Raw genomic sequence first — 25,835 nt, forward strand, 5'->3', positions numbered from 1 at the left:
TTGAACTTTGAACCTAAAAATATAAAAAGTTGTTAGTGAAAACAGAAACAAAACTGCTTTCAAGTATTGGTGTGCACTTTAAGCACTAAATAACTATAAATGTTATTATCTAAGAAAAAGGTATTTCTTTATTTCAACAAACCTTATTTGTCTTTACTGTAGCTTTTTCCTTCTCACCCATTTTATTGTTTGAAAAGTTTCCTATAAAATAAGCAAGCAAACAAAAGAGAACCTGGTTACTTGCCTCAAATTTTATTTCTGAAGTCTGTACACCTTTGACATTGATAAAGAATGTCAGTGTTGCATTTCTAATATTGTTTGCATTAAAAAAACTTCCCAAATGTTAATTGCATCTTATCTCACAGGTAAAGGGACAATACATAAGTTAACAACAAACAGGGCTGTCATGCTCAGAGCCTTACAGATATGATTCTAATCAACATTTTCTATCCCCTTATGCAAATGTTTAACTTGAAAAAAATGTTACATTCAAATCTTTAAGCTTTAGGTACAATTAACACATTTAGGGTTTCTTATCCAGCTATTACTGGATAGTTACAAGCACATGTCAAGTAGAAGCTGCCCAAGGGAAGTGAGACCACTGGCCTGGTTAGCCCAAAGTCCCTGAGCCACTGACCCTTCGGATCCAGGCCCCATTCTTGCTCACAGCTCAGCAAACATGGAGTGCGGAGTGGCACTGCTTCTGCGGCAGCAGGCTGCCGCCATGCTGCTTACCACGTTCTCTGTTTTGTCTCACCTGGAAATTATTTCTGTGTAATTTCAAATAGGCAGTTTAAAGCATATATTCTTTTTGTTTAAAGATTTATTATTTTTAAACACATATGAGTGGTGTGTCTGTGTATCAGTATGCACATGTAAGTGCTGGTGCCGAGTCCAGAGATGAATTACAGGCAGTTGTGAACTGAGTGCTGGGAATCAAACCTGGGTCCTCCACAAGAATAGTACATCATCTTAACTGCTAAGCCACCTCTTCAGCCCCTTACAATGGGTAAACTCCCCTAGAACAATAAATTCCATTAACAAGCTTACTATTCCTAGTTTTCCTTCACCATTAAGCCTCATGTGTGCAAGTGCATATGTGCATGTGCATGTGAGTGTGCGTGTGTGTATATGCATGCACGCACATGCGCGCAGAGACATTCCCTTGAGACTTGATTTCTCACTGAACCTGAAGCTCCCCTCAGCTGTGCTGAGTGGCTGGTGACTTCCTAGGACCTGCCTATTTCCACCTGGCAAAGCCAGGATACAAGCATGCTGACCTGCCAGGCTCTCACATGAATGCTGGGGATTCACTCAGGCTCCCACATTTGCACAGTAAGTACTCTGGCCCACTGAGCTATCTCTCCAGTGCATAAGGCCTATCAGTATGTTTCTGGCTCACCATCAACTGTTGCTGATACAATCAGAGGTATTTCCTAAGAGTTCTAGAAAATAGCTGCACTGCAAATGGCCACTATAGTTTCAGCTTTGCCTGCTTCTCAAAAGATCTACTGATCATCCCATCACCAAAACACCAAAACCAACAAAGGCACATGGAGAAAATAGGAGACCTCTTTCCTGCTACTCTAAACCATACTTCCTCAGTTTCCTTCGGTTAATACTGCTGGTTAAAGCATATTTTCTACTTAACAGTACAATAATTTCCTTTTTCATTACCATTCATCCTTCACCAACATGCCATACATACTGCTGGTATTACAAATGTAATATGGATATGGGGGCCAAGGGGTTCAGGTTCAGGAACTTACTGCTTTTTTTTAAAAAACAGGGTTTCTCTGTGTAGCCCTGGCTGTCCTGGAACTGGTTCTGTAGACCAGCCTTGAACTCAGAGATCCGCCTGCTTCTACCTTCTGAATGCTGGGATTAAAGGTGTGTGCCACCACCACTAGGCTGAGACAAAGATTTTGAAGTCCTTTAAAAGTCAACAGTAAAAATACTTAGTGGGTATCCAGCTGCAGCTTACAAATAACCATTTTTGTTCAACCAGATACAGAATTGCTGTACGGTAGTTACACTGTATCTTTTATGGCCTAAAGGTGCTAAGTTGTTTTGAGTCATTTACTACATAATGAATATATACAGAATGCTGTTCTCTTGGAAGCCCCCTTGGGAAGCCAGCATCAGACAAACGGCTCTGTGGAAAGAACTGTTGGTTTTCTACCACTGCTAAGTACTGAGAGATCCAGTAACAAGCACTCTCACTGAAGGATTCAGCACTGATTCATTTCTCTAAACTGGGGCTAGAGAGATGGATCAGTGGCTAAAAACACTACAGTTGCTCTTGCAGATGAACCAGGTTTGGTTCTCAGCACCCACATGGCAGTTCACAAACATCTAAAACTTAAGGTCCGGGGATCCAAGGCCCTTTTCTGACTGAACTTTGAGAGCACCAGCCAAAACACATAATACACATAAAATAAAAATAAATCTAAAAAAACCTCTAAATTGTGATTTTCTAGAAATAATTTCACACATCTGCTGTGGGATATCTTTCTGTATGCTGTGAATATGTTGCTCTGATTGGTTGATAAATACAGTTGTTTGGCCAGTGGCGAGGCAGCTTAAAGGCAGACGGGAAATCCAGGAGAGAGACAGGAAGAAGAAAGGCAGAGATGGAGGAGATGCCATCCCACCGTCCAGGGAGGAGCATGTAATGGCACACAGGTAAAGCCACAGAACACATGGTGAGATATAGATTAATAGAAATGGGCTGAGTTTAGTTATAAGAGCTAGCTAGCAAGAAAATTGAGCCATAGGCCATGGCCACGCAATTTGTAATTGATATATAAGCCTGGGTCTGAGCAGCTACAGGACTGGCGGAACACAGGAAAACTTCCAGCTACACACATCCCCTCCTCTTTCTAGAATGGACACACTTTAAGAAGACAAACAGCACCATCTATTCTTGATTTCTGCTTACCAAAGCATTCATCAAACCCTATGGTGTTTCTTGAAATGATTATTATTTTATTGTATGTTGAGACAAGATCTCACACTATATTCCAGGCTGACCCTGAATATAAAGTGCAGTTCATGATAGCCTAGAATTTGCAGCAATACTCCTGTGTTTTCATCTCCCAAATCCTGGGATTACAGATGTGAACCACCTCATCCAGCTTTGCCTTTCCAGTTCTAAATAACATCTCTATCTTGATCTCTATCTTGATCTCTTTTGTTTCTGATTTTTTTTAACCATGTAAGACATATATATATCTTCATTCCTCATGCCCTTGCCCACCCATCTCCTATGCTGCCTTCACTCTATCTTACCTAATATATCAACATTTGACACTGTAGTACAAGTATAAAAGTTACAGCCAAGCCAGGAGCTGACTACAATTCGTTACACAAGGTCTCGCTTAAGGATGACAATCTTCTTTCTCCTAATGAAGTACACACATCCTTCAAGAGAACTGAGAAAACAGTGTGTCGAAATTAATGTCTAAGTCCTTTACATATTTGCTATGTCTTTTTTTTTTTTTTTTTTTTTTTTTGGTTTTTCGAGACAGGGTTTCTCTGTGTAGCTTTGCGCCTTTCCTGGCTCTCACTTTGTAGACCAGGCTGGCCTCGAACTCACAGAGATCCGCCTGTCTCTGCCTCCCGAGTGCTGGGATTAAAGGCGTGCGCCGCCACCACCGCCCGGCCTATGTCTTTATTTTTATTCCTGCCCAAGACAGCACTGACAGTTTAACAGAACATAGGAAGATTTGCTAGATTACTAGATATTTTCCTCAGAATTTTCAAGGTATAATTCCATCACTTATTACTGATACCCTGACCCTTAACCTTTTATATGTGACCTGCTTTGTCTTTTTCTCCTTACTCAGACATCTAAGATATTATAAAACACTTGGTGTACATAAGTTCTTTCCAAATTCTAAATGTAGGTAGGTAGGGGTGTGTGTGGGTGTGTGTGTGTGTGTGTGTGCGTGTTTGTAGGAAATTTCCTTTTGAATAACTTTTAAAAGTAACTTTCTGGGAAGCTAGAGAGATGGCTCAGTGGTTAAGAGCACTGGCTGTTCTTCCAGAGCTCCTGAGTTCGATTCCCAGCATCCACATGGGGTCTGACAACCATCTACAGGGAGATTTGATTCCCTCTCCTGGAATAAAGGTATACAGGCAGGTAAAGCATTCATATACATAAAATAAATAAATAAAATCTTTTTAAACAGTAATCTTCTGCCTTTCACTTCTCCAGAGCTCCTCTCTAGAGCTTTTCCTAGTGTTTAACCGCCTACATAAATGTCACCTCTTTGACAGTTGGTCCTATTTTTTTTAAGTAGTGTCTTCTATTGAAATTTTAAATTTCTATAACATTTTTAATTTCTAAAATACAAAAGATTTTTTAAAAACTTTTTTCTTAGGGTTGGGGATTTAAGTCAATGGTAGTTTGCTTACCTTGCAGGTACAAGACCCTGGCTTTGGTCTCTACCTCTGGAAATCAGAAAAGCAAAAACAAAATTCTTTTTTCTTATAACACTGATGGCTTTATCTCTCAGAATATTAATCTCTAAAGTTGTACCATCTCCCAACATTAAGTCTGTCTGACTATGTCTGTTCTTTGTATAGTTATTTCCCTTAAATATCTTGTAATCCTCAACTGTTTTTGAGACAATAAAATAAGATGAAAAATAGTGGTTAGGGCACAGGGGCCTAGGGGCACGTGTGTTCCATACAATGAAGAAGAGATTTCATTAGCAGACTCCCAAATATCATCAACTCTAAGTCATAAGGGTCAAACTATGTCAGTAGAAGCTTCCTATCTCCTATTTTAGGTAATATAACAAGTGTCAACACTTCTGAAAGTGACCATAGGGAGAAGACCCGATACCTCACCATTTGGTTTAATTTTTCTCTTTACCACTGTTTCCTGTCCTCTTTTGGCTAGAATGTCACAGAACTTAATCTCCACTCCAGAGAAATCCTCCAGTCTGAATGGATAATCCTTTTCCTCCACTCTGTTCCGTAAGAATCTACAGGTTGAACTGTACCTTTAAAAACTGTTATTTAACCAAGGCATGGTGGCACGTACCACTGACACCAACACCTGGGAAGCAGAGGCAACTAAGTCTCTGTGAGCCCCAGACCAGACAGTTCTATAAAAGTGAGCTCAGAAGAGCTAGCGCTACCCAGTGAGACCATCTTAAAAAATATTTAAGAAGAAAAATGTTAAACAACTATTTCTTGTTAGTATCTATGTCTTTAGATATAACAGAAGCCTCCTGGCCTGTGAACTGTCTCAATTGTTAACTTCACTCTCCCTGTGAAAGGTTACAGTTCCTGCTAAGACACTTTGCCATCCCTTAGAAAAACACTTTCACACTTCTGGTTTCAAGGTCATCTCTTCTGTGCTTCCTCTCTCTAGTTCTCCATGTGGCTTAAACAGGTGTTCAATCTGTTATGCTAAACTGGAAGCCTGGCTTATCTTGAATTTGGTACCTCCCAAACACACTTCAGTAAACACCAATCCTAAAGACATTTTATGAAAACATCCTTCTGTGGGATTTAGTGGTAAAGTTCTACCCAGACTATAGAATTTTCCCAAGCACTTCAGGTAAATAGTCTAGAAAAACATCTGTTTGTACAATATTAACTAAAATAATACAAGACTCTGAGATTAAAGCTCAGTGCTAAGCAGGCATTCAAAGATTGACTAATTGATTCCAAACTTAACAAGAATGTCCTGAAGAAATGCCTGAACAGAGCTGGGGTGACGGTTCAGGTAGTAAAATGTTTGCTGTGCAAGCATGGAGACCTGAGTTTGGATCCCTGGAAGCCACATAACAAGTCAAGTGACTATGGGAGTAGATACCCGTAATCCCAGCGCTGAGGAGTAGAGACAGGAGGATCCCAAGGGATTAATGGCCAGCCAGTCTAACTGAATTGATGATCCAGCTGCAGGTCTATTCAGAGACTTAGTTTCAAAAACTAAGACTGAGACTGATTAAAGAGGATACCCAGCATCAACCTCTAGCTTCCAAATGCAAGGACACATACATGTACAGGCACAGGCATACATGCGCATACATGTGCACACGACATACCATATACATACACCAAAAAAAAAAAAAAAAAAAGGAAAAGGGAACTGCCTGAGAGGCTTTTTCTGTAAGCTGAATTTACTATAAATGATGAACACAAATCAAACTTAATGTTCACCTCAAGGGACAAAATATAGGTAGACTATCCCTAAGGTAATGCTCAGCCAATCTATGCAAATACTCGAAAACCCCAAATGTCTAAGATCCATAAACATTTACCAACCCCTGAAAATGTGGAATAAGACTGCAATACAGGCTACTAAACACTAAGTAATCAGGGAACTTTTTCTCTTGATATACACTTCCTTTCCTTCCTTCTCCTTCCAACCTAAACAAAAAGAACAAAAAAGAACAGGGAACAGCATAAATGAACTCCATGAAAGCAAAGTAACGTGGAGTAATTGTGGAGAGAACTAAGAAGTTCTATTATAAACTGTTTTCAAGTTCAAAATATTACTAAGAAATCTGGGGCCAGGCGGGGGTGGCGCACGCCTTTAATCCCAGCACTAGGGAGGCAGAGGCAGGAGGATCTCTGCGAGTTTGAGGTCAGCCTGGTCGACAGAGCGAGTTCCTGACAGTCAGGGTTGTTACACAGAGAAATCCTGTCTTGAGGGGGTAAAAAAGAGAGAAAGAAATCTGGCATAAACACTAAGTTACAACACAAACAAAAAGAACACTTAAACAGAGTTACTTACTATTCAACACCTTCAAATCATGAAATCTTTCACACAATACATCTTCTCCAATGGTGTTTCTTTTTCTGTAGATATGAATGAAAGTTTAAAAGGACTTTTAAAAAAACTAAAATTTTGTTCTTATTTTTTTTTAAAATGGATTTTCAAGACAGTGCTTTTCTATGTAGCCTTGGCTGTCCTGGAACTCATTCTTAGACCAGGCTGGCCTCGAACTCAGAGATCCGCCTGCCTCTGCCACCCCAGTGCTGGGATTAAAGGTGTGTGCCACCACCAACTAGCTTATTCATTTATTTTTAATTCAACACCCCAAATCTATTATGCATAAATTTTATAATAATCCTGGAAGCCAATAAATGGTTAAATATTCTCATAAACTCAGATCAAATAGCAATAGGCTAAACTAAATTTTAATATACAATGAGTTGTATTATGTTACTATTAAAACAATAATCTTATCAACTTATCATGACTGGCTACTGAGCCATGCAGAATAGAGGCATGAGAGGTTATTAGTTTCTTAAAGGAGCAATTAGAAACATCTAGCAATAAATAAATAAATAAATAAATAAATAAATTTTTTTTTCCGAAAAGCATGCATGAGTGCCACTTACCATTCATTTAAGATTCTCTCCTTTAACAACTTTAACTGGGCTTTATATAGGCAAAAATATTGCTTTACTTAGCAGGTGTGGGGATGAATAATAGAAATGAAGGTAAACCTCATCACAATATACTATACATCTGTATGAAGTGCCCAAGTTATTTTTTACTCAATTACTTCTGATCATACTGAATCCAACTTGTAAAGTTAATCACTAACCTTTTATCGCTTTTGGAACTTTCATGATAAAAGAGTTGTTTCTTAAAAGACCTTTCATTTTCCTTGTCTTTTATTTCTCTCAATTGTCTTTTTACTTGAATCTATAAGAAAAGCACAACTATTAAGAGAAGTATACCACACTGTAAATAGATTTTCAATTCTCCCTTATCATTACAAAATTCAAGAAACAAAACTGTCTCACTGAAAAGTACAGTCACAGACAGACAATGGTGCACACCATTAATCCCAGCGCTCGGGAGACTTAAGACAAAGCATGAATTCAAGACCAGTCTGGGCAACATACACATCTCTTTAGCAACGTAATTTCATAAAAATGGTGGAAAGTAGTTTGTCTTCCAGAGGCCCTATTTTGACTTTTATTTATTATATATAAAATTATTAAATAATATATTTAATATATTTATTATATTAACACTTTTCTCCAAGACATATATGATAATTTGCATATTTGGTAAACAGATAAGCAAGTGTAACAAGCAGAGCCTTCTGTTTTGTGTATATGTATATTTCCAAGTATGAGTAAATATGTGGAGGCTAAAGGAAAGCTTCAGGTATTTTTCTTCAGGCATCACTCACATTTTTGTTTCCAAAGCCAGGTCTCTAGTAGGCCTGGAACTAGTTGCTAAGTAAGCTATACTGCTGGCCAGCGAGACCCAGGGCAAGAATCACAGCACACACTACCACTCCAATTATTTTCCAATGCAGGCATGGAACTCAAGCACTTACGCTTCTATGGCAAGCACCTGACTGGGTAAGCTATCTCCGCAGGCACAAATCCTTCCTTTAACTTGTTTTGCTTGCATTGCAATACTGTTTGTACTTTATATCAAGACTCACGAATAAAAATATATCAAAACAAGTTAAAAATACCTACACTGAAAACTAATGCTAAAATAGTGGTTTTTCTATGCCCTCCCCTCCAGTAACCAAGCTGTCATGGAGAGCAGTTTTTCCCTTAGAGGTATCACATACACTGGTTTTTTCTTAAGCTATTTATCATTTATTTTCATGTATTTATTATGTTTCTCATACATCTTACTTACTCAGCACTGTCCTGTCCTATCTTCCTCTTTTCCTCATGAACTCAGGAATGTTTCTATTTATTTTCTTCTTTTTACAAGCCAAAAATCAACAATAAAAATATTACTCATTTGTAAGAAGAGCCAGAGGAACAGGCTGCTGTGAGACTGAGAGTCCTAGAGATGTCCGAGAGGCTATACCCATTAAGTCCCATCAACAAGGATGGCACCAACAGGTATACTAACATGGAGGTGGGAGATCTCAGAGGGCTTCAACCCTAGACAAAGAACTACAGCAACCTAAGGGATGCTGAGAGCTGAAGAAATGACCTTCCCCAGGAAACAGGCCCTAGTTGGTTATCCAATACCAAGTGATCAGCCCTGAAATCATAGACATACAAGTAACACTTTACAGACTGAGTAGATTCTTTTTATATATTTAGGGATATATAGATACAGACATACACAAACATATATATGTAACAATTAAAGAAAAAGAGGCCATAAAATTTGAGAGCTATCAAGGCAGGAGGAGTACGTGGGAGGAGTTGAAGGGAGGAAAGGGTAAAAAGACCTAATTATATTTTAATTTAAAAAACTAAAAAAAATAAAATTTAAATATAATGACTCATACTAATAACATCAATGGCATTTAAGAACAAAGATGTTAATTTGTGTTTAATTTTATTTAGCTAGTCTCCAAATTATGTTTTTCCTAAGAATGGTTTTTAGATATTTGGAGCTTAAGTTTTATGGAAGCTTATCTTTGAATCCAATACTCAAATTAAAATTTTTTGATGAAATAACATATTCAAACTGCTGCCCAATTAAAAACTATTTCAAAATACAGGAAACAATCATGCTGATGATATTTTGGAAATGTAAGTATTCTATAATTAAATACAAAACTTCTTTTTTTTTTTTTTTTTTTTTGGCTTTAAAACTTCTTTTAAAGCATCTAATCTACCACATCTGCACAATATAAGGTGACCACTGTGGTATGCCCACTCTAGAAGGCAAAGGAAAAAAGGTCCAGTATTTCAGTAACCAGCATTGAAAGCTGTGAGCTTGCCATGCTAAAGAGAAATACACATTAAACTTAAAGATAAACAATTTTTAGAAAGACATTAACTAGAAATCTATCAAAACAAAGTAACTCCAGCTAACACTATGAATTTTCTAAACTCAAAATGAAATCTAAGCTTACCTTAGCACAATCTTCAAATGCACTGAGTTCAAACACGGCCTGAAAAGGTTTCCGGTCGATTGGACAAGAAGCCAGTATCTGAGAAGTGATAAGAAATTATATATTTACAAACGGGTCTTTAGAAGAAATCACAATTAAATTACACTAAATAGTTATCATTTTCCACTATCACAGAAATATACTTTTCCAATTTCAAAATGTGGAGGAAATACTCCAACTGTACCACACCACAAAACCACAAGAAGCACCTGAAGTTTGCTTCACTCATTCAAATGTTTACTGAATGATACTAACTGGAGTAAAGTGGACATGAGAAGTAAAACACCCACTAAGACACCATTAGGACGTGCTGCTCCAGCGAAAACTACTGGTAAAATCAAGGCTGTACTTCAAATCTACTGCTCTGCCTTGTAGAGCTGGCTATAATGCTAAGCGTGTATAATTCTAAGTCAGCTATAAAAAGAATGCCTTAAGGAAGCCATTTATATTAATAGCCTATAATTTAGCATTTCTGCCAAATTATTTTGACTAAATAGTTATATTAGCAATCAGAACATGACTAAAATATGGAAGAATGAAGCTTCCCCCGGTCTCCTTGGACCTAAATAATCCCTCCAAAAGTAAGTTCTTATGTACTTTTGCAGTTACCCAATATTCACAAATCTTTTTAATGTTACAATTCATATGAGAAATTGCAATTTTTTCTTCTAAATTAATGATCATACATTGGATCACAGTAATTTTTCTTAACAGTATGGTGTGTCACAAACTTTTGGTTTTTTTAAAGACATATAAAGCTGAGCATATTATTTTTAAGAGCATATTCAAATGTTTCTTAAAAAAAAAAATCTATCCATACTCTTTACCTAATTTTCAAATTAGGTTTTTAAGTCTTCTAATTTAATTATGTGTTCTTTATTTTGTAAGGAAATTTGTCTTTCAATTATTTTAGAATTAGAAATCAACCTAATTTTGATATATATTCCTGTGCTTTCAAAAATTTGTATGTATCAACTATAATTCTCTATTATTAAATGTATATAGAAGAATGTATTTATATTATGAAAGTAATTTAAGATGGACTGTTTTGTACTAGGACAGGAGGAAAAACTACAATCTAATGATGACATTACTAATACCTATAGTTCCACAAATGAAAAAGAATCCTAGCAATTTAATTCAATCATCTAAAAGATCAAAGAGAGCTGTGGAATTGAGGCAATTCACTTTATACATTCCTTACAGAAAAATGTGATTTTTGTTTCTATCTAGATACACGTACATGAGTACAAGTAGAACAAAGAACGTGTGGCCCCTGATCATATAATAACACATTTCCACAAAATTCATGGAGTGATTAAAAGTGGCTAAAATATAAACTGAGTTACTCTCATAAAATGTGCTTTTCTATTGCCAGTAAGTAGGCTCTGACATGACCATGTTTCGCCACCCGGAAAGAGAAAATGTGGCCTTACTACAACAAACAGTTCTGACAAGAGACCTTAGGGCACTTCAAATTCTCAGAATTTAGGATATTATTAATTTGTTACCAAAAACGTATTTTAAAAGTAGCAACAAAGTACTCTGCATCTTACTAACAATGCATTTTAAATACAGTTTCAATTCAATGAACTGATGTCCTAAGAACAGAACTGCTTGTCAGTCAGCATTACCTATGAAATTTTTGGAGGTTACATTCTTAACATTTATATTAAAACTATATAAAGTACAATCTATCCAGTGCTTTTCATTTTTCCAAAGTTTCCAAGTATTTTTACTTACATTTTAAAGATAATTTTGAAAGATTAAATAGTTAATAAATGAAAATATTCATTTCATTTAAATAAAACATGCTTCTTTCAGTGTTTGTTGAAAATTAAGCTGTATAGAAGCTTTGTATTTACTTTCTTTCCTATTTTCTCTTTTGTTCAAACTCGGGCCCTGTTACATAGATTGTTTGTGCTTCAACTACCTAACTTGTGAAAATGGGAATAAAGGAACTTTAAGCTTTCTATGGTAATTGTTTGCAATTCTTAGAGAAATGTGTGGTGTACACTAGTTCCTACATAAGATCCAGTTTAACTACATTAACAAAAATCTAGGATAACTAACAAAAGGAAAATCTGCAATATGATACATATAAAAATGAGAAATGAGTCCTTAAATGATTTATTTTGTTGGTCTACCTGCAATAAATTTATGACCCAAAGAAATGTATGTATCAAATCAGTCAGTGGCTCAAATTGTACCGTCTCATTGTTTTCCTTGTTAAATTTCCTCTCCACATCAGCTAGCCACCATTCTTTCCCACTCTGCTTTGACCTGTTCCAAATGTGGAGGTTCTGGGCAGGATCTCCATTCTTTTTTTTTTTTTTTTTTTTTTTTAAAATCTGCATTTTTTTAAAGATTTATTTATTTATTATGTATACAGAAGAGGGCGCCAGATCTCATTATAGATGGTTGTGAGCCACCATGTGGTTGCTGGGAATTGAACTCAGGACCTCTGGAAGAGCAGTCAGTGCTCTTAACCTCTGAGCCATCTCTCCAGCCCAGGATCTCCATTCTTTTTTCCCACTATGACTAGCTGCTTTGGGTCTGACTGGACTCATCTGAATAAGGATCTCCGCTGCTATACAAAAACACCCACCAAAGGAAAACAGGGGAAAGCAGCAGTAATGAGAAACAACAACTATGTGTTACAATCTGGACACATTTAACTTTCCGAAAGCTGATTTAATTAACACTAGAATCTTAAAATTGCATTATCTTCTCCAGGTAGGAAAAGTTTAAGTAAAGAAATAAGCCCAGAAAAGTAGATAAAAATGCTTTTGCAGGGAAACAATGATGCCCATGTCATCTTAAAAAATATATATTGTAGAAGACCATTTGAGGAAGGAAACAGAAATCTAGTATTTATTCTCCATTTCCATAGTATATGTGAATAAAATAATTATAGAAGTCAATGGAAAAATCAAAACGTTTAAAAAATTATTGACTATTTTTCTTAATGTACCCTTTACACATCAAAGTTCATTATATGTACAAGTATCAAATCACACATCATGTAAAAAGTGCACAGCTTTAATAGAAAAAAAATTTACATCAGGGTTTGTTTTGTTTTTAAATGGCTTAGATTGGCTACTTTAAGGCATTCCCAAGGGATGCTCATCCCTACATTTAGTAGATAGTGAGAAAATCCCAAGACACTTTGGTCATCAAAGTATAGTTTTCAAAGTAGGTTGTTTGGCTAGAAATACTAACTGAATTTTTAAGCTTCTAAGTTTTAAAAGCCCCTATTTAAAGCTAATATGGATAAAAATTAGTATTTTAAATGTTTAACTTTAAAGACTATTAAACTTTTTATATGCAAAATTTTTATGTTCACCATTTTGATTCTTCATCATACAACAAAAATACCATTATTTACCTATTTAATATGTGACTTTAAGTAATTTTTAAAGTATCTAATTAGTCCCATAATCAAAGTATCTAAGAACACCAATCAACTTTATGATACAACTACAAAGTTAACAGAACTTGCTCACTGTTTTACAGTGTAATGTATATTAAAAACAGAGCACATATCTTACAGCAAATGCTCTGTACTGTTATATAAGGAGGCAATTTTGATAGAAAAAAAATTCTTTCCTAATGATTTCAGTATAACATACCCTAGTATTCTGAAGCGTTGTAAATTCCCAGCTCAGACAAACCCATATTTAAATGTAAGAACAGGAAGCCTTCCTTATTTGGGAATTCAGGGTTGTTGGTTTCTAATATTTCTTGCTTCCTGATGCTGCTCTATCCTCAATCACATAGGCTGCCTATAGATAGCCCTCCTAGAGAGAGAGAAGCAAGTGTTAAGGAAGTGTTGAAAGACTAAGTCTCAACACCTATGCTTACAGGTAGGTTTTCCTGTTCACGGGTATCTACAACACCTGTGTCTGCCACTAAGAAATAAAGCATGTTATGTACAAAATTACAGTTCAAAACCAAAGATGATTTAGGGATGCATACCATTAGAAGTTAGTGCTTTATTTTACAACTGTTGACCATCACCCCTTCCCTAGTGATAGTTCCAACATAGCTAGCCATGGCTCGCCAAAGTGCTCACCTATAGTCATGCTACATGGTCCCTATCATATCTTAACATTCATTCAAAACAGCTTCTGCCAATGTGCATTTGGTTGGTTGTTTTGGGTTTATTTGTTTGTTTTTTGAGACAGCGTTTCCTCTGTGGAGCCCTGGCTGTCCTGGAACTTTCTCTGTAGACCAGGCTGGCCTTGAACTCAGAGATCCACCTACCTCTCTGCCTTCTGAGTGCTGGGATTAAAGGCGTGCGCCAGGACCTCCAGCACACATCTGGTTTTTTACACCAGCTTTCAGAAACACATTCATAAAATTAATGGCTGTCAGTGATAAAATTAACACGAAGAATGCATTCAGTATACCCACTGAAAAGGAATGTTTGCACATTCACCAAGATACGCTGTTAACACTAGAGCAGTAGTACACTTTCTCTAATGTTGTCTGACATCTAATGATTAAGGTTCTTTTCCTAGTATACAGACAGAAAATTCAGTAAATTGCCTGTACAGATCATTTTAAATATTCTGACATTTACAACTAGCCTATATAGAAATATATATCTACATATTAATTTACTTGACTGATGAAAGACTATTAGATGAAGATTCTCACATATATTCTTACATTGTTTAAGTAACAAGTGTCAACTGCTCTCAGATCTTGACCTTTGCTGTGTAATCCATCTGAACACACACTTGCACCTGTCTGTACTCAACACTGCCCTTTCAGAGCTCTGTGTCACCTTGAGAGTATCTTCATTTCTATTCTCACAAGACTGCCTTTGCTAACTGTCCAGTTTGACTTCATTAACCTTTCATTCTTAGATGAAAGCTGTCAGCATTCCACAGGAATAGAGGACTGAGTTAAATAAGTTCAACAATTTACCTATGTAGGGAAACTAATTACATTTTTTAAAATCCTTTAAAAAATACATAAAAAGAAAAGAACCTCAGCAGTTATCATGACTATACTAGTCACACACATTATAGATACATGTCCTTGTAATACAGCACATCTAGTTCAGTGTAGAACATGTGCTTAGCATGCTCAACATTGAGTTCTCAGATCAGTACTCAGCACCAAAAATAAATATAGTACAAAGTATTAAACTTGTAAATATGCACTGCCTCTAAGTTCTCAAGCCTTAACTCTCTACATACCCACACCAAAGTAAAAACCCACCTTCTTACTCAGTACATGTAGCGAGGACATATCTTGTCTGTAGAGGATGGTAGTTATGACAGCTGTCACCTACTCCCATGATGCTTCAGACTTTTCTAGCCCTCCCCTTTGTATTTGAAATGTGCAAGCTCAGACAATTGAAATTAAACTTCTGTGTGCTCAAAGCTCTATTAAAAAGATAATCATGTGATGTATGATATTTTGTTTGTGTTCTGACAAACAAAGCTTGCCTGGAGAAATGTAGACAGGAGCCTCCCCATTCAGTCTGAGGATTTGTAGAGACAGGATGCCCTATTAGGTCTGAGATTTCGTAGAAGTAAGAAGTCTAGTGGCTGCTGCTCTGCTTCTCTGTCTCCAGGCAAGCTTTGTCAGAACACAAACAAAATATCACACAACATCGTGTGTGTGTGTGTGTGTGTGTGTGTGTGTGTGTGTGTGTGTATGTGTGTGTGTGTGTGTGTATGCACATGCACCTGAAAAGTATGTGTGTGTACCATGTGAATGTAAAAACCCACAGAAGTCAAAAAAATGGGGTAAAATCCCCTGTAACTGGAGTTAGAGACTATTGTAAGCCACCATGTGGGTGCTGGGAATTGAACCAGGTCCTCTGAAACAATGGCCAATGCTCATAATCGCTGATGAGAAATGCAGAGTGTGTGAGAAAAAGAAATCTTTTAGGTGAAGGGTAAACTTTAGCACACTGGCTCTAGCATACATATCAGTACAAAGGCCTTTTCTAAATTTCAAGATTCTTAGCTTCAATAGTGATGGTTTACTAAAACTGTCAACAGGGCATTTCTGCCAGTTACATTTTTGTTACATATTCCATTTCTCTTTCTTCTACTCCCCCTTCCTCTTATTTAAGACAGAGTCTTGCTATATAGCCCTAACTGGCCTGGTACTTGCTATGTATCCCAAGCTGCCTGCCTTCTTAACTTGTGACAATCCTCCTGCCTCAGCTTCACAAGTACTGGGATTACACGTGTACAGCACCATACTGGCTTTTCAGAACTCTATGCATCCTGGTTACACTTTGAAGCTAAGAGGCTTGCCTCTAACAAGTCTCTTAACTGAACATAGTTCTAAGAGGTTCGATCTGTTCCAGTGTACCTACAGCAGGCCACTAGGTTCTGGGGCCTTCAACACTGGTACAGCGGAATTAAGCTGGAGCTTTTTTCCTAAGTAAAGTAAATTCTATGATATATGCAGAGATCACAGACAGTCAATTACTTTACCACTTCAATTTTGTTAGTTTCTTTGTTTAATTACAGAAACAAAGACTTTAGAACACAGAGAAATTCAAACTAATTTTTATTTGAGGAGGTACTTTAAGGATATGATAAATTTCAGGGGTGTGTACAAAATAAAAAATACTAGACTAACATACATTCAAACTTTTCTAAATACCAGTTTCTTATGGTAAGAATTTCCTCAATGCTGTGCTTGATATTCTTTCTTAACCATACTTCAGTGAACCTCGACTACAAACTGCAGCATAGCTGAATCTCTGAGAAACACAAAAATCTAGAAAAATGATCCAGAATGCATTCAATGCTTTTTCTCATCATACAGATTTCCAAGTAGCACAATTTTACTTTGATATCTATACCTCTCTTAGAAATGGACATCAGTAAAAATTTAGATTCTTAAAAGTTATTTTAACTTTAGGCTACTCTTGAGATGTCTGCAAATCACTGCTGCAGTCTAGAGCCCCGACTTTGTACTTAAAACAGTGACTTAAAGGAAAGAGGGTAAAATGTAACCTGCAAAGGGTCTCTAGCATAGCGTTCACTTCTAGCGCCCAATCTGAGACAAACTACATACCTCTTTAAACAGGAGGTTAAAAAATGAGAGGAAAGGCCTTTAATGATGACAATGAAAAAAAGACAAAATTAAAACCTTACTGTTTGCCAAAGCATTCGCACGCTTTAAAACACACCATCCAACTGTCATCACAATAAAAGACTGAATGAAAATTTAGAAGCCTAAGTAAGTCTGTAAACATGCATTATTCGTGATTTATAATGAACAATATTTTAATATGATTGTCCTATTGTTACTGGTCAATTTAATGGCTTACTGATGGCTGTTATCTCCACTAGGGACAATGAAATAGTTCAGAATGTTCTCTCTTCTCTCCTTCCACGGTTACTTACTTTATTAAACAGTACTACAACTCCACACTACCCTGTAATCACAACTTAAGTCAGCAGTACAATAGTACACATAACTTGCTTTTGAAAAAGCAATTTCACTTCAATATTTCACTGTTTATTTTCAAAAGAATATTAGGGCTGGAGAGATGGCTAAGTAATTAGGAACATGTATTGCTTTCTTGTAGAAGATTCTTCCAGCACCCATGCTGGCAAGTTCACAATTAGCTTTAACTCTAACTCCAAGGGCTCAGATATCCTCTTTTGGCCTTTGTAGGCACATACACACACACACACACACACACACACACACACACACACACACACACTAAATTTTTTACAAAGTAACAAAAAGCAAGGAATATATTATATGTAAAAAAAAGGCATTGACTTTTACATATATTGCCAAGTACTTTCAAGTTCAAAATATATGAATTAAAATATAGTCAAGTTTACCACTGTTTAGTGCCATTAAATACGTGCAGTCTACAACCTAGCCATTACGACTTCTCAATACGTACCCCAGAGAAACCTGTAACATGTAAACCATGATAAAGCTTATGTTGAAAGATGCACTTGAGGTGGGAAAGGAAGGAAGGAGAATCATGTACACATTCTAATTGTCTTAAAGAAAAACACACAATATTTTTGAAGTTCCTAATTATGTAGCCACTGAACACAATCAGGAAAAAGACTGAAACCATCTACTCAACTCATGCAGTAACAGGGTTTCTCAACTCCCACCCAGTCAGATTCATATACATCACAGATGCACTAAATCCAATAAAATTTACATCTGTAGTTGAGTGGTAGAGAAAAGGCATTATTTCAGTAATCAGTACTGCAGTTACAGAAGGACATTTAACAACAATATTCACCCAAAACTCATATTATTTTTCTCAAAAAATATATTTTCACCTATCCGTAGTCTCTCCTTGTCAAAGACTAGTTAGGTTTTTAATCTAAATTAAAAGTTTCTTCATATATTCATTAATTCAACTAGTGTAACGAACCTCTTGCAGAGGTAAGCAGAAAGACAGCATTCTCATACATGAAGTCAGTTTTTCAATGAGATTAAGGAACATCCAAGTACAAGAAAAAACAATTTTGAGATACACCTAATTTTTACTAATTTACTAATTTTTATACACTCACAAAATATAAATCAGAAAGCATGATATAAAAACAGTGAATTTTTTATTTTACAATTTATAACAACAGGGCTTAAGATTAACATATACTTCAATTTATTTGGCCCAAACTGATTTAATATATTCAAAGTCCAAAATATCTTGTTTCTTAATTATTTTTAAAAAGAATCTAAAGTAAAATCTGTAACTCAAGACTCTGAAATTAATTTATCATGAATTAAAAATAACAACTATAAAATCTACTTCTGAATTGACAACATCCTCCCAAGCTGTGAGATCTGGGCCAAATTACAGAACATAATAAGCAAGATCCATAAGCTTTAAAGTTAAAAGACACCATAACATCTATTCCAGTTATTCCATTGGTTAACATAAAGAACTCAAATAAACCTCTAAAAATTCTCTGAAAAACAAAAACAAAAAGCAGACAGGGATGTTATTAGTAGCCAGCAGGTTAATACCCTAAAAGAGTCAGAAAGATGTTTGGCCTGTTCTTTCTGTAAGGTTTTCTTCAAAGTATAAATTAAAATCCTTTAATTATAAAAGAACGAAAAAGCTGAGTAAAAAAACAATTACAAGGAAATATGCAGACAGAATTTGAACAAATTGGGAAATTTGCCTAAAGTAGTGGGGAAAATATCTTAATACAAAATAGTTTATGAAAGGCAGTAGCAACTCTTTAAGCGAACTAAAACTGTATAGGAAGTTAAATGCAGTAATTTATTCCCTATGCTTATTCTCAGACTTACCTCTGCCCATTTAAGAATACAGGTCATACAGAAGACATGATTACAACTTTCCGGAAAACCAACTTCCTTTCCTAAGAGGCAACTAAGACATATTGGACATCTGTCTGCTTCATTGTACAACAGGCCAGAGGTACCAGCATTATTTCTGTTTTCTTCACCTGTAAAAAAAAGAAAACAGTCATGTTTTCAAAAACCCCCAAACCAAAGACTTATGCTCATAAGCAATATGGCTCCCTGTATCCTCGAAGAGCCACACCTCCTACTTTGCAATTAGATCTTAGATAAATGACAAACATACTCTTTAAGTTCAATAACACCAATGTTTACTTTTGTGTACTGTGGGTGTGTGTATGTGTGTATATGTGTGTGTGTGTTTATGGAAGGAATAGGAAGATTCTAGGAAATTTAACTCAGACCTTGTATATGCTAAGCACATGCCCTACCACTTAGCTACATTCTCAATCTACTTTCATATTTCAGTGAGGGAATGGGGACATAAATGAACCATAATTTAATGTTAAAGTATTATTTACCTGGTTCAAATGTTGTAAGTAAAAATGCCTATAGTGACAAACCTACCCATACACTCAACCACCTCCACCAAATCCAACAATAGCTCTTAAGTTTATTTTGTTACTCCATTATTTTTTTAATGCACAGAAAACAATTCCATCCTCACCCTCCCTCAGTTAAAAGCATGGTTTCTCAGTCAGGCGGTGGTAGTACACGCCTTTAATCCCAGTACTCCGGAGATAGAGACAGGCAGATTTCTGAGTTCATAGCCAGCCTGGCTCTACAGAGCACATTCCAGGACAGCCAGGACTACAAAGAGAAACCCTGCCTCAAAAAAAAAAAAAAAAAATTTAAAAACATGTTTCTAAATAGGTAGGCTGGCTCCAAACTCAGGATATTCCTCTCTCAGGCTCCCAGGTACTAGGATCACAGGGGTAAGCCAACAAGCCAGGGTAAACCCTAATATACAGTCTTCCATATTTCTTTTCTCTCTTCACATAAACACCAGAATACTATACATACTAATGTGCTTTTTCAAAATAATTTATTAATGGACATTTCATTTGTTTTCAACCACTGGCTATGACAAACAATGCCGATTATGGAACCCAGAGCTCCACACATTAGGCAAGTACTCTACTAATGAGCTTATATCGTAACGCAATCATCTCACATTTCAAAAGTGTATCTATAGATCAATTCTTAAAAAATGGAATTACTGGGTCAACATGTACATTTATAATACAGGAATAGATGTCCAAATCTGTCTCTGTGAGACCTGTACCAATTTAAACTCCTAACAGTAATCAACTTACACAAAAGCATGTATACTGGGTCATAAGCAAACAACAGAAACTGTACAATTCAATACAACCTGGAGCCTTCCCAGACAGAGGAACAAACTAATCTGAAAGATAGATCAGTATTAAGCCAAGACAATCAAATGGAGCTCACATGGTTCCAGTATGAGTCTAGGATAAAGGAAATACAAATTCTATAAAGAATATCTGAACTAGGCATTTAGGATTTCAGATCAAGTTTATCAAATAAAAACTATATTAGACATACACATAATAACAGACATACAACACAGGCAAAATACCCATACACTTAAACAAACAAACAAAAAGATTAACTTTAGAGGATAAGAAAATATTAATGCCAACTATTAAAACTTTAAAAATAAAGACTGGTCAGATAGCTCAGTGAGTAACATGCTTGCCAATTCCCAGAAAACACATTTTAAAAGCTGGCCAGTAACACATGCTTATAATTCCAGTGCTAAGGAGGCAGAGTCAGGCCAATTGCGGGGGTTGCTGGCCAACCAACCTGAAAAGTCCCAGGCCAATGAGAGACCCTGTCTCCAAAAGAAAATAGAGTAAATGGTACCTGAGGAACAACACTCCAAACACCCAAGATTGTCCTCTGCCTTCCACACACACATACATGTACACATGTACATGCACAGGAACACACACACACACAAACACACACACCCTAACCCAGAAACTCCTAAACCAGTAGAGAGGAGAAGAAGAGGAGGAGGAGGAGGAGGAGGAGGAGGAGGAGGAGGAGGAGGAGGAGGAGGAGGAGGAGGAAGTAGAAGAAGAAAACAATCAGCAGTTCAACTAAAAATGCTCAATCAATGAAAACATGAGAAGGAAAAGTGTGCAATTCTTAAGACAAAAAAGGACAGAAGTAAAACTTCAGAAATCTTAATTTTAAAGTCTAGTGACACTGTTTGACTTTCAACACAGGCTTTATAAAAAACAAAGTTACCTTCCATATCTTCACACTCCTGATCACCCACATTCTGATTATACACAGATTTCTTCTTCATCTCTCCTTGTGAAGGAGTTTCCTACAACATAAATCATGAGAATGTTTGTTGCCATTTCCCAACCATATCAATCTTAAAAGTTTCTGAACTGAAAGAAATCACTTTACACATAAAAAGAACAAACCAAATCAGTCTGTGGACAACCCAGTGCTCTTATTAAAATTATTTATCCATATTATTGGAGGAATGGGGTGTGTCATGTCACAGTTCATGTACGGACGTCAGAGGACAACTGTGCAGAGTTGTTTTCTCCTTCTACCTTTTAAGCGGGTTCTTGGGACTGAATTCAGATTGATAGGTTGTGCTGCAAGTGCCTTTACTCAATTAAGCTATCTCACCTACTCAAAAACCCAGTATCTTTTCATAGTACTTAGATCAAGAAACAGAGTTGCTTAATTGACAGGATCTAGAATCACCTTGGAAACAAATCTCTAGACATGACTAGGTTAAAATGGGAAGATCACCCTAAATAAATGTGAATGAAGCATGCCCCAGATACATAAAAAGGAGAAAGCTGGCTAACCAGCAGAATGCACTGATCTCTGCTTCCTGCTCAGACTGGACAATCTGGTCAATGTGCCCAGCCAGCATCCTGCTCTTGCCACTTAACTTTCCCCCACCAAGTTGGTTTTTATCCCCTTGAATTCTAAGACAAAATAAACCCTTTCTTCAATTGTTTCTTGTGAGGTATTTTGTCACAAAAACTAAAAAAGCAAGTAATTAACCTAAGTTTTACATAACTATTAATTAGCAAGGGTTAACTGATAAATTTCATTACACAGACATAAGTATAACCCAAACCTAAGGAAAAAGTGGTCAACTTAAAACAGGATTATCTGGTAAACTGAGGTTTTATGTGGAACTTATGATATTCAAGCAACAACAGAATATGGAGAGATAAAATAGGTTCACAGAAAATCTATACAATAATCCCATACAACTTCCCCTCCTATCCACACCCCACACCAGAGTACGTTATTTGTTAAAAATCAATGAACCTTATGTGATACAGTATTATCACTCAAAATACAGTTTCTACTCGAGTATTACACTCTTGGTGTTGTACGCACTATAGGTTTTGACAAACATAAGACATCTACTAACCATTCACAGCTGTGGTGTCTAAACAGGCTCACTGTCCTACAATTCATCTGTGTTCTGCCTATTTTCTCCTTCCTGGTCCAAATCCCTGACTACTACTGATCTTGCGAACTGTCCATAGTTCTGCCTTTGTGAGAATATTATCTGGTTAGAATCATAGCTTCTATCCTTTTCAAACTGTTTCTCTTAGTAATACATGCATTGAGGTTCCCTGCTGTGGGATGTTCTGTATGGCAAATGTGTTGCTGATTAGTCAATAAATAAAACACTGATTGGCCATTGGCTAGGCAGGAAGTGTAGGTGGGACAAGGAGGAGAATAAAGCTGGGAAGTGGAAGGCTGAGTCAGAGAGACGCTGCCAGCCGCCACGATGACAAACAGCATGTGAAGATGCCGGTAAGCCACGAGCCATGTGGCAAGGTATAGATTAATGGAAATGGATTAATTTAAGCTGTAAGAACAGTTAGCAAGAAGCCTGCCACGGCCATACAGTTTGTAACCAATATAAGTCTCTGTGTTTACTTGGTCGGGTCTGAGTGGCTGTGGGACTGGCGGGTGAGAGAGATTTATCCTGACTGTGGGCCAGGCAGGAAAACTCAAGCTACAGTTCCCTCTTTATTTTCTATTAACTGCATGAAACAATAAGTGCCATTGTGGAATTTTCCTATATATGCCTATTTCATACCATGATCATGACCATATTCATCCCTCTCCATTCTGCCCCTTTTCTTCCCACTAATCCTTCCCTCTTCTCTAATAGTTCCTTCTGGTTTTATATCTCCCCTCACCTTTTCTAAATCCCCATGAGTGAAAACATGTGATACCTGCCTGAATCTGGCTTTTCTCACATAATTTCCAGTTCTATCATTTTTCCTGAAAATGCTGTAATTTCATTTTTCTTGTAATTACTAACTTAAATGACAAAATCAAACCTAAAGCCCTTAAGTTTTTAAATCACTAATTCCATAATGCGTGTTATGTCGCCTGAAGAGAAACACTGTACGTATAGAAAAGAATTTACATTTAGTAAGAAAACTTATGTCTATTAGAGAAAAAAACCAAAAGACCATTGAGATATTTCAGACTTATTTATAACCAAACATTACCACAAAACTATAGGAGCACTCACCAAGAGCAGTATACCCTTACACCTGGCAAGCAAAAGAACCAAGAGAGAAAGGTACTGTGGGTGGCAGGATAGAAAGTGAAGATTTGACGATTTTTGTTGTTGTTAAATCCTTCTTTTCTAACCAAAACAGAACAATGGTCAACTAAATGGTAATTCCTCCCAATTTACCAACCTTACAAAACAGGGGGGGGGGGGGGAGAACAGATAAAATAAGTCTGTCTTGTTTCATCTGTGCTGCACAATACTTACCACTGTGTTCTCCATAAATAACTGACACTGATTTCTCACAGTGCTGGACTGTCAGATTTGTACTTAGTAAAGGACCAGTTCCTGCTTCCAAGATGGTGCCTTGCTGTAGTGGCCTCACATGGCATAATGGACAGATGGGCAAAATGGCCAGGCTGGTCACCTCTCCAGCCCTTGAAGAAGTGACTAATTCCGTCCCAGAGGGCAGAGCACACATGGCCCAACCACCCCTCAAAGCTCCACCTATTAACACTACTACTACTCTAGGAATTGAAAATTCAACATGAAAATTGAAGGGGACACACATACTCAAACTATGACAAAACTCCAAGAGTTCAAGATTAAAATAAATCAAAACAAATGATCAAATAGACTGATTATTATAAGGAATGAGAATAGACTCTTCATCTACAATAAGGGGGAAAAAGAAAATGTTCAAAATGTTGTATGTGAATTGATAGTACTTTATTTCTTTTTAAAAAAAATTTTTTTAAATCTTTTTGAGTTTTAACTCCAGAACTAGTCTTTCTTTTTAAAGAAATACTGTAATTTTTTTGAAAGGTTTCTTGACACATGATCACCTTATTTGTAGCAATCCGTTACATACTGATATACATTGCTACAATGAATAAACTCTAGAAAAAGTTATTATACATTGTAAATAACACTTCCACCTCTTTATTTTAGTAGTCTTACTATGTAAATTCCTTAGACTCCTCTTCCTAGTTATCAAAAAATAAATGTATTTTATTATGTTCATTAAATAAATGTATCCTTAAATCAGTATTTCACATTTCTTAAATAAGCATTTGACAATTGTACTCCTATAAAATACAATTAGTCTAACCCAGATATTCATTATATCACATACTACATAAACTTAAAAAAAATCCACTTAATACATTAGTATCAGATACTAAATTTTTCTACTCAGTATATTCTTCTAAAAGAAAGTTACACTTAAATGTCTGTGATCTGGATTTCTATATACAATTTTCCGATTACTTTTAGCTCCTACTTTCTAACAAGTGATAACTATCTCACTGACCTCCCTTAGTACCCTGTCAGGAAGGCAGCTCCATTCGACATGACAGAAGCAACTAGCAGAACAGAGCACATGCTGGTCCCACATCTCTGAACATCCAGAGCTGTGGGCTAAATACATTTCTTGTGATAGTTAAGTACCCAACTCAGGTTTTTCATTATAGTAGCAGAAAACAAACTAATCAACATCTAACAATTCAGAATAACAGCTTCTATAGCATTTAAGTAGCTGTATTAAACCAGTATTTTGCATAAGTACCTTATATTAATAAAACGATGATAATAGCTAACTGTCTCTTGTCCCATTCCCTTAGTTTTGTTGTTGACTTTCAAACCCTTTTAGTACAAAAATAATCTGAAAATACAGTAACGGAATCAAAACATTTCTGTTCCACCCAATTCCAGCATACCACAATTATTTTCTTTTTTTTCGAGACAGGGTTTCTCTGTGTAGTTTTGCGCCTTTCCTGGAACTCACTTTGTAGCCCAGGCTGGCCTCGAACTCACAGAGATACGCCTGGCTCTGCCTCCCGAGTGCTGGGATTAAAGGTGTTGTGCTACCACCGCCCAGCCACAATTATTTTCATTCCTCAAAACACAACAGGAAAACTAAACCACTAGTGGTAAGATACCAGCTACTGGGCTAGTATATAGCTAGGGGGTAAGAGTACTTGCTTAGCATGGGGAGAAAGCAAGAGGGAGGAAAGTGGGAAAGAAAACAGTTTGAAGTATCTTTGATGTAGAAAAAAGTTTTAATTTAGAAAAGCCAAGTTTGGTAAACATGTCTATAATCCCAGCACTGGGGGCTGAACTGG

The 25,835-nt window shown here is 36.5% G+C and overlaps 1 protein-coding gene across 1 annotated transcript in view; it reads right to left on the reverse strand.

Moving 5' to 3' along the window:
• The window catches only part of Scaf11 (SR-related CTD associated factor 11), a 50,791-nt gene that overhangs the window by 13,588 nt on the left and 11,368 nt on the right, over positions 1 to 25,835 (reverse strand). The window contains exons 2-8 of the mRNA XM_052748767.1: positions 21,441 to 21,522; positions 19,149 to 19,306; positions 9,825 to 9,902; positions 7,578 to 7,678; positions 6,758 to 6,822; positions 143 to 201; positions 1 to 13 (exon numbers count right to left, since the gene is read on the reverse strand). The exon at positions 1 to 13 is cut by the window's left edge and continues 94 nt beyond it. Of these exons, the coding sequence (XP_052604727.1) occupies positions 1 to 13; positions 143 to 201; positions 6,758 to 6,822; positions 7,578 to 7,678; positions 9,825 to 9,902; positions 19,149 to 19,306; positions 21,441 to 21,501 (535 nt within the window). The 5' untranslated portion in view covers positions 21,502 to 21,522. The remainder of the gene's footprint in view (positions 14 to 142; positions 202 to 6,757; positions 6,823 to 7,577; positions 7,679 to 9,824; positions 9,903 to 19,148; positions 19,307 to 21,440; positions 21,523 to 25,835) is intronic.

This window comes from Peromyscus californicus, unplaced genomic scaffold, assembly GCF_007827085.1.
Source record: "Peromyscus californicus insignis strain IS unplaced genomic scaffold, ASM782708v3 Scaffold_20__1_contigs__length_68692818, whole genome shotgun sequence".
NCBI lineage: Eukaryota > Metazoa > Chordata > Mammalia > Rodentia > Cricetidae > Peromyscus > Peromyscus californicus.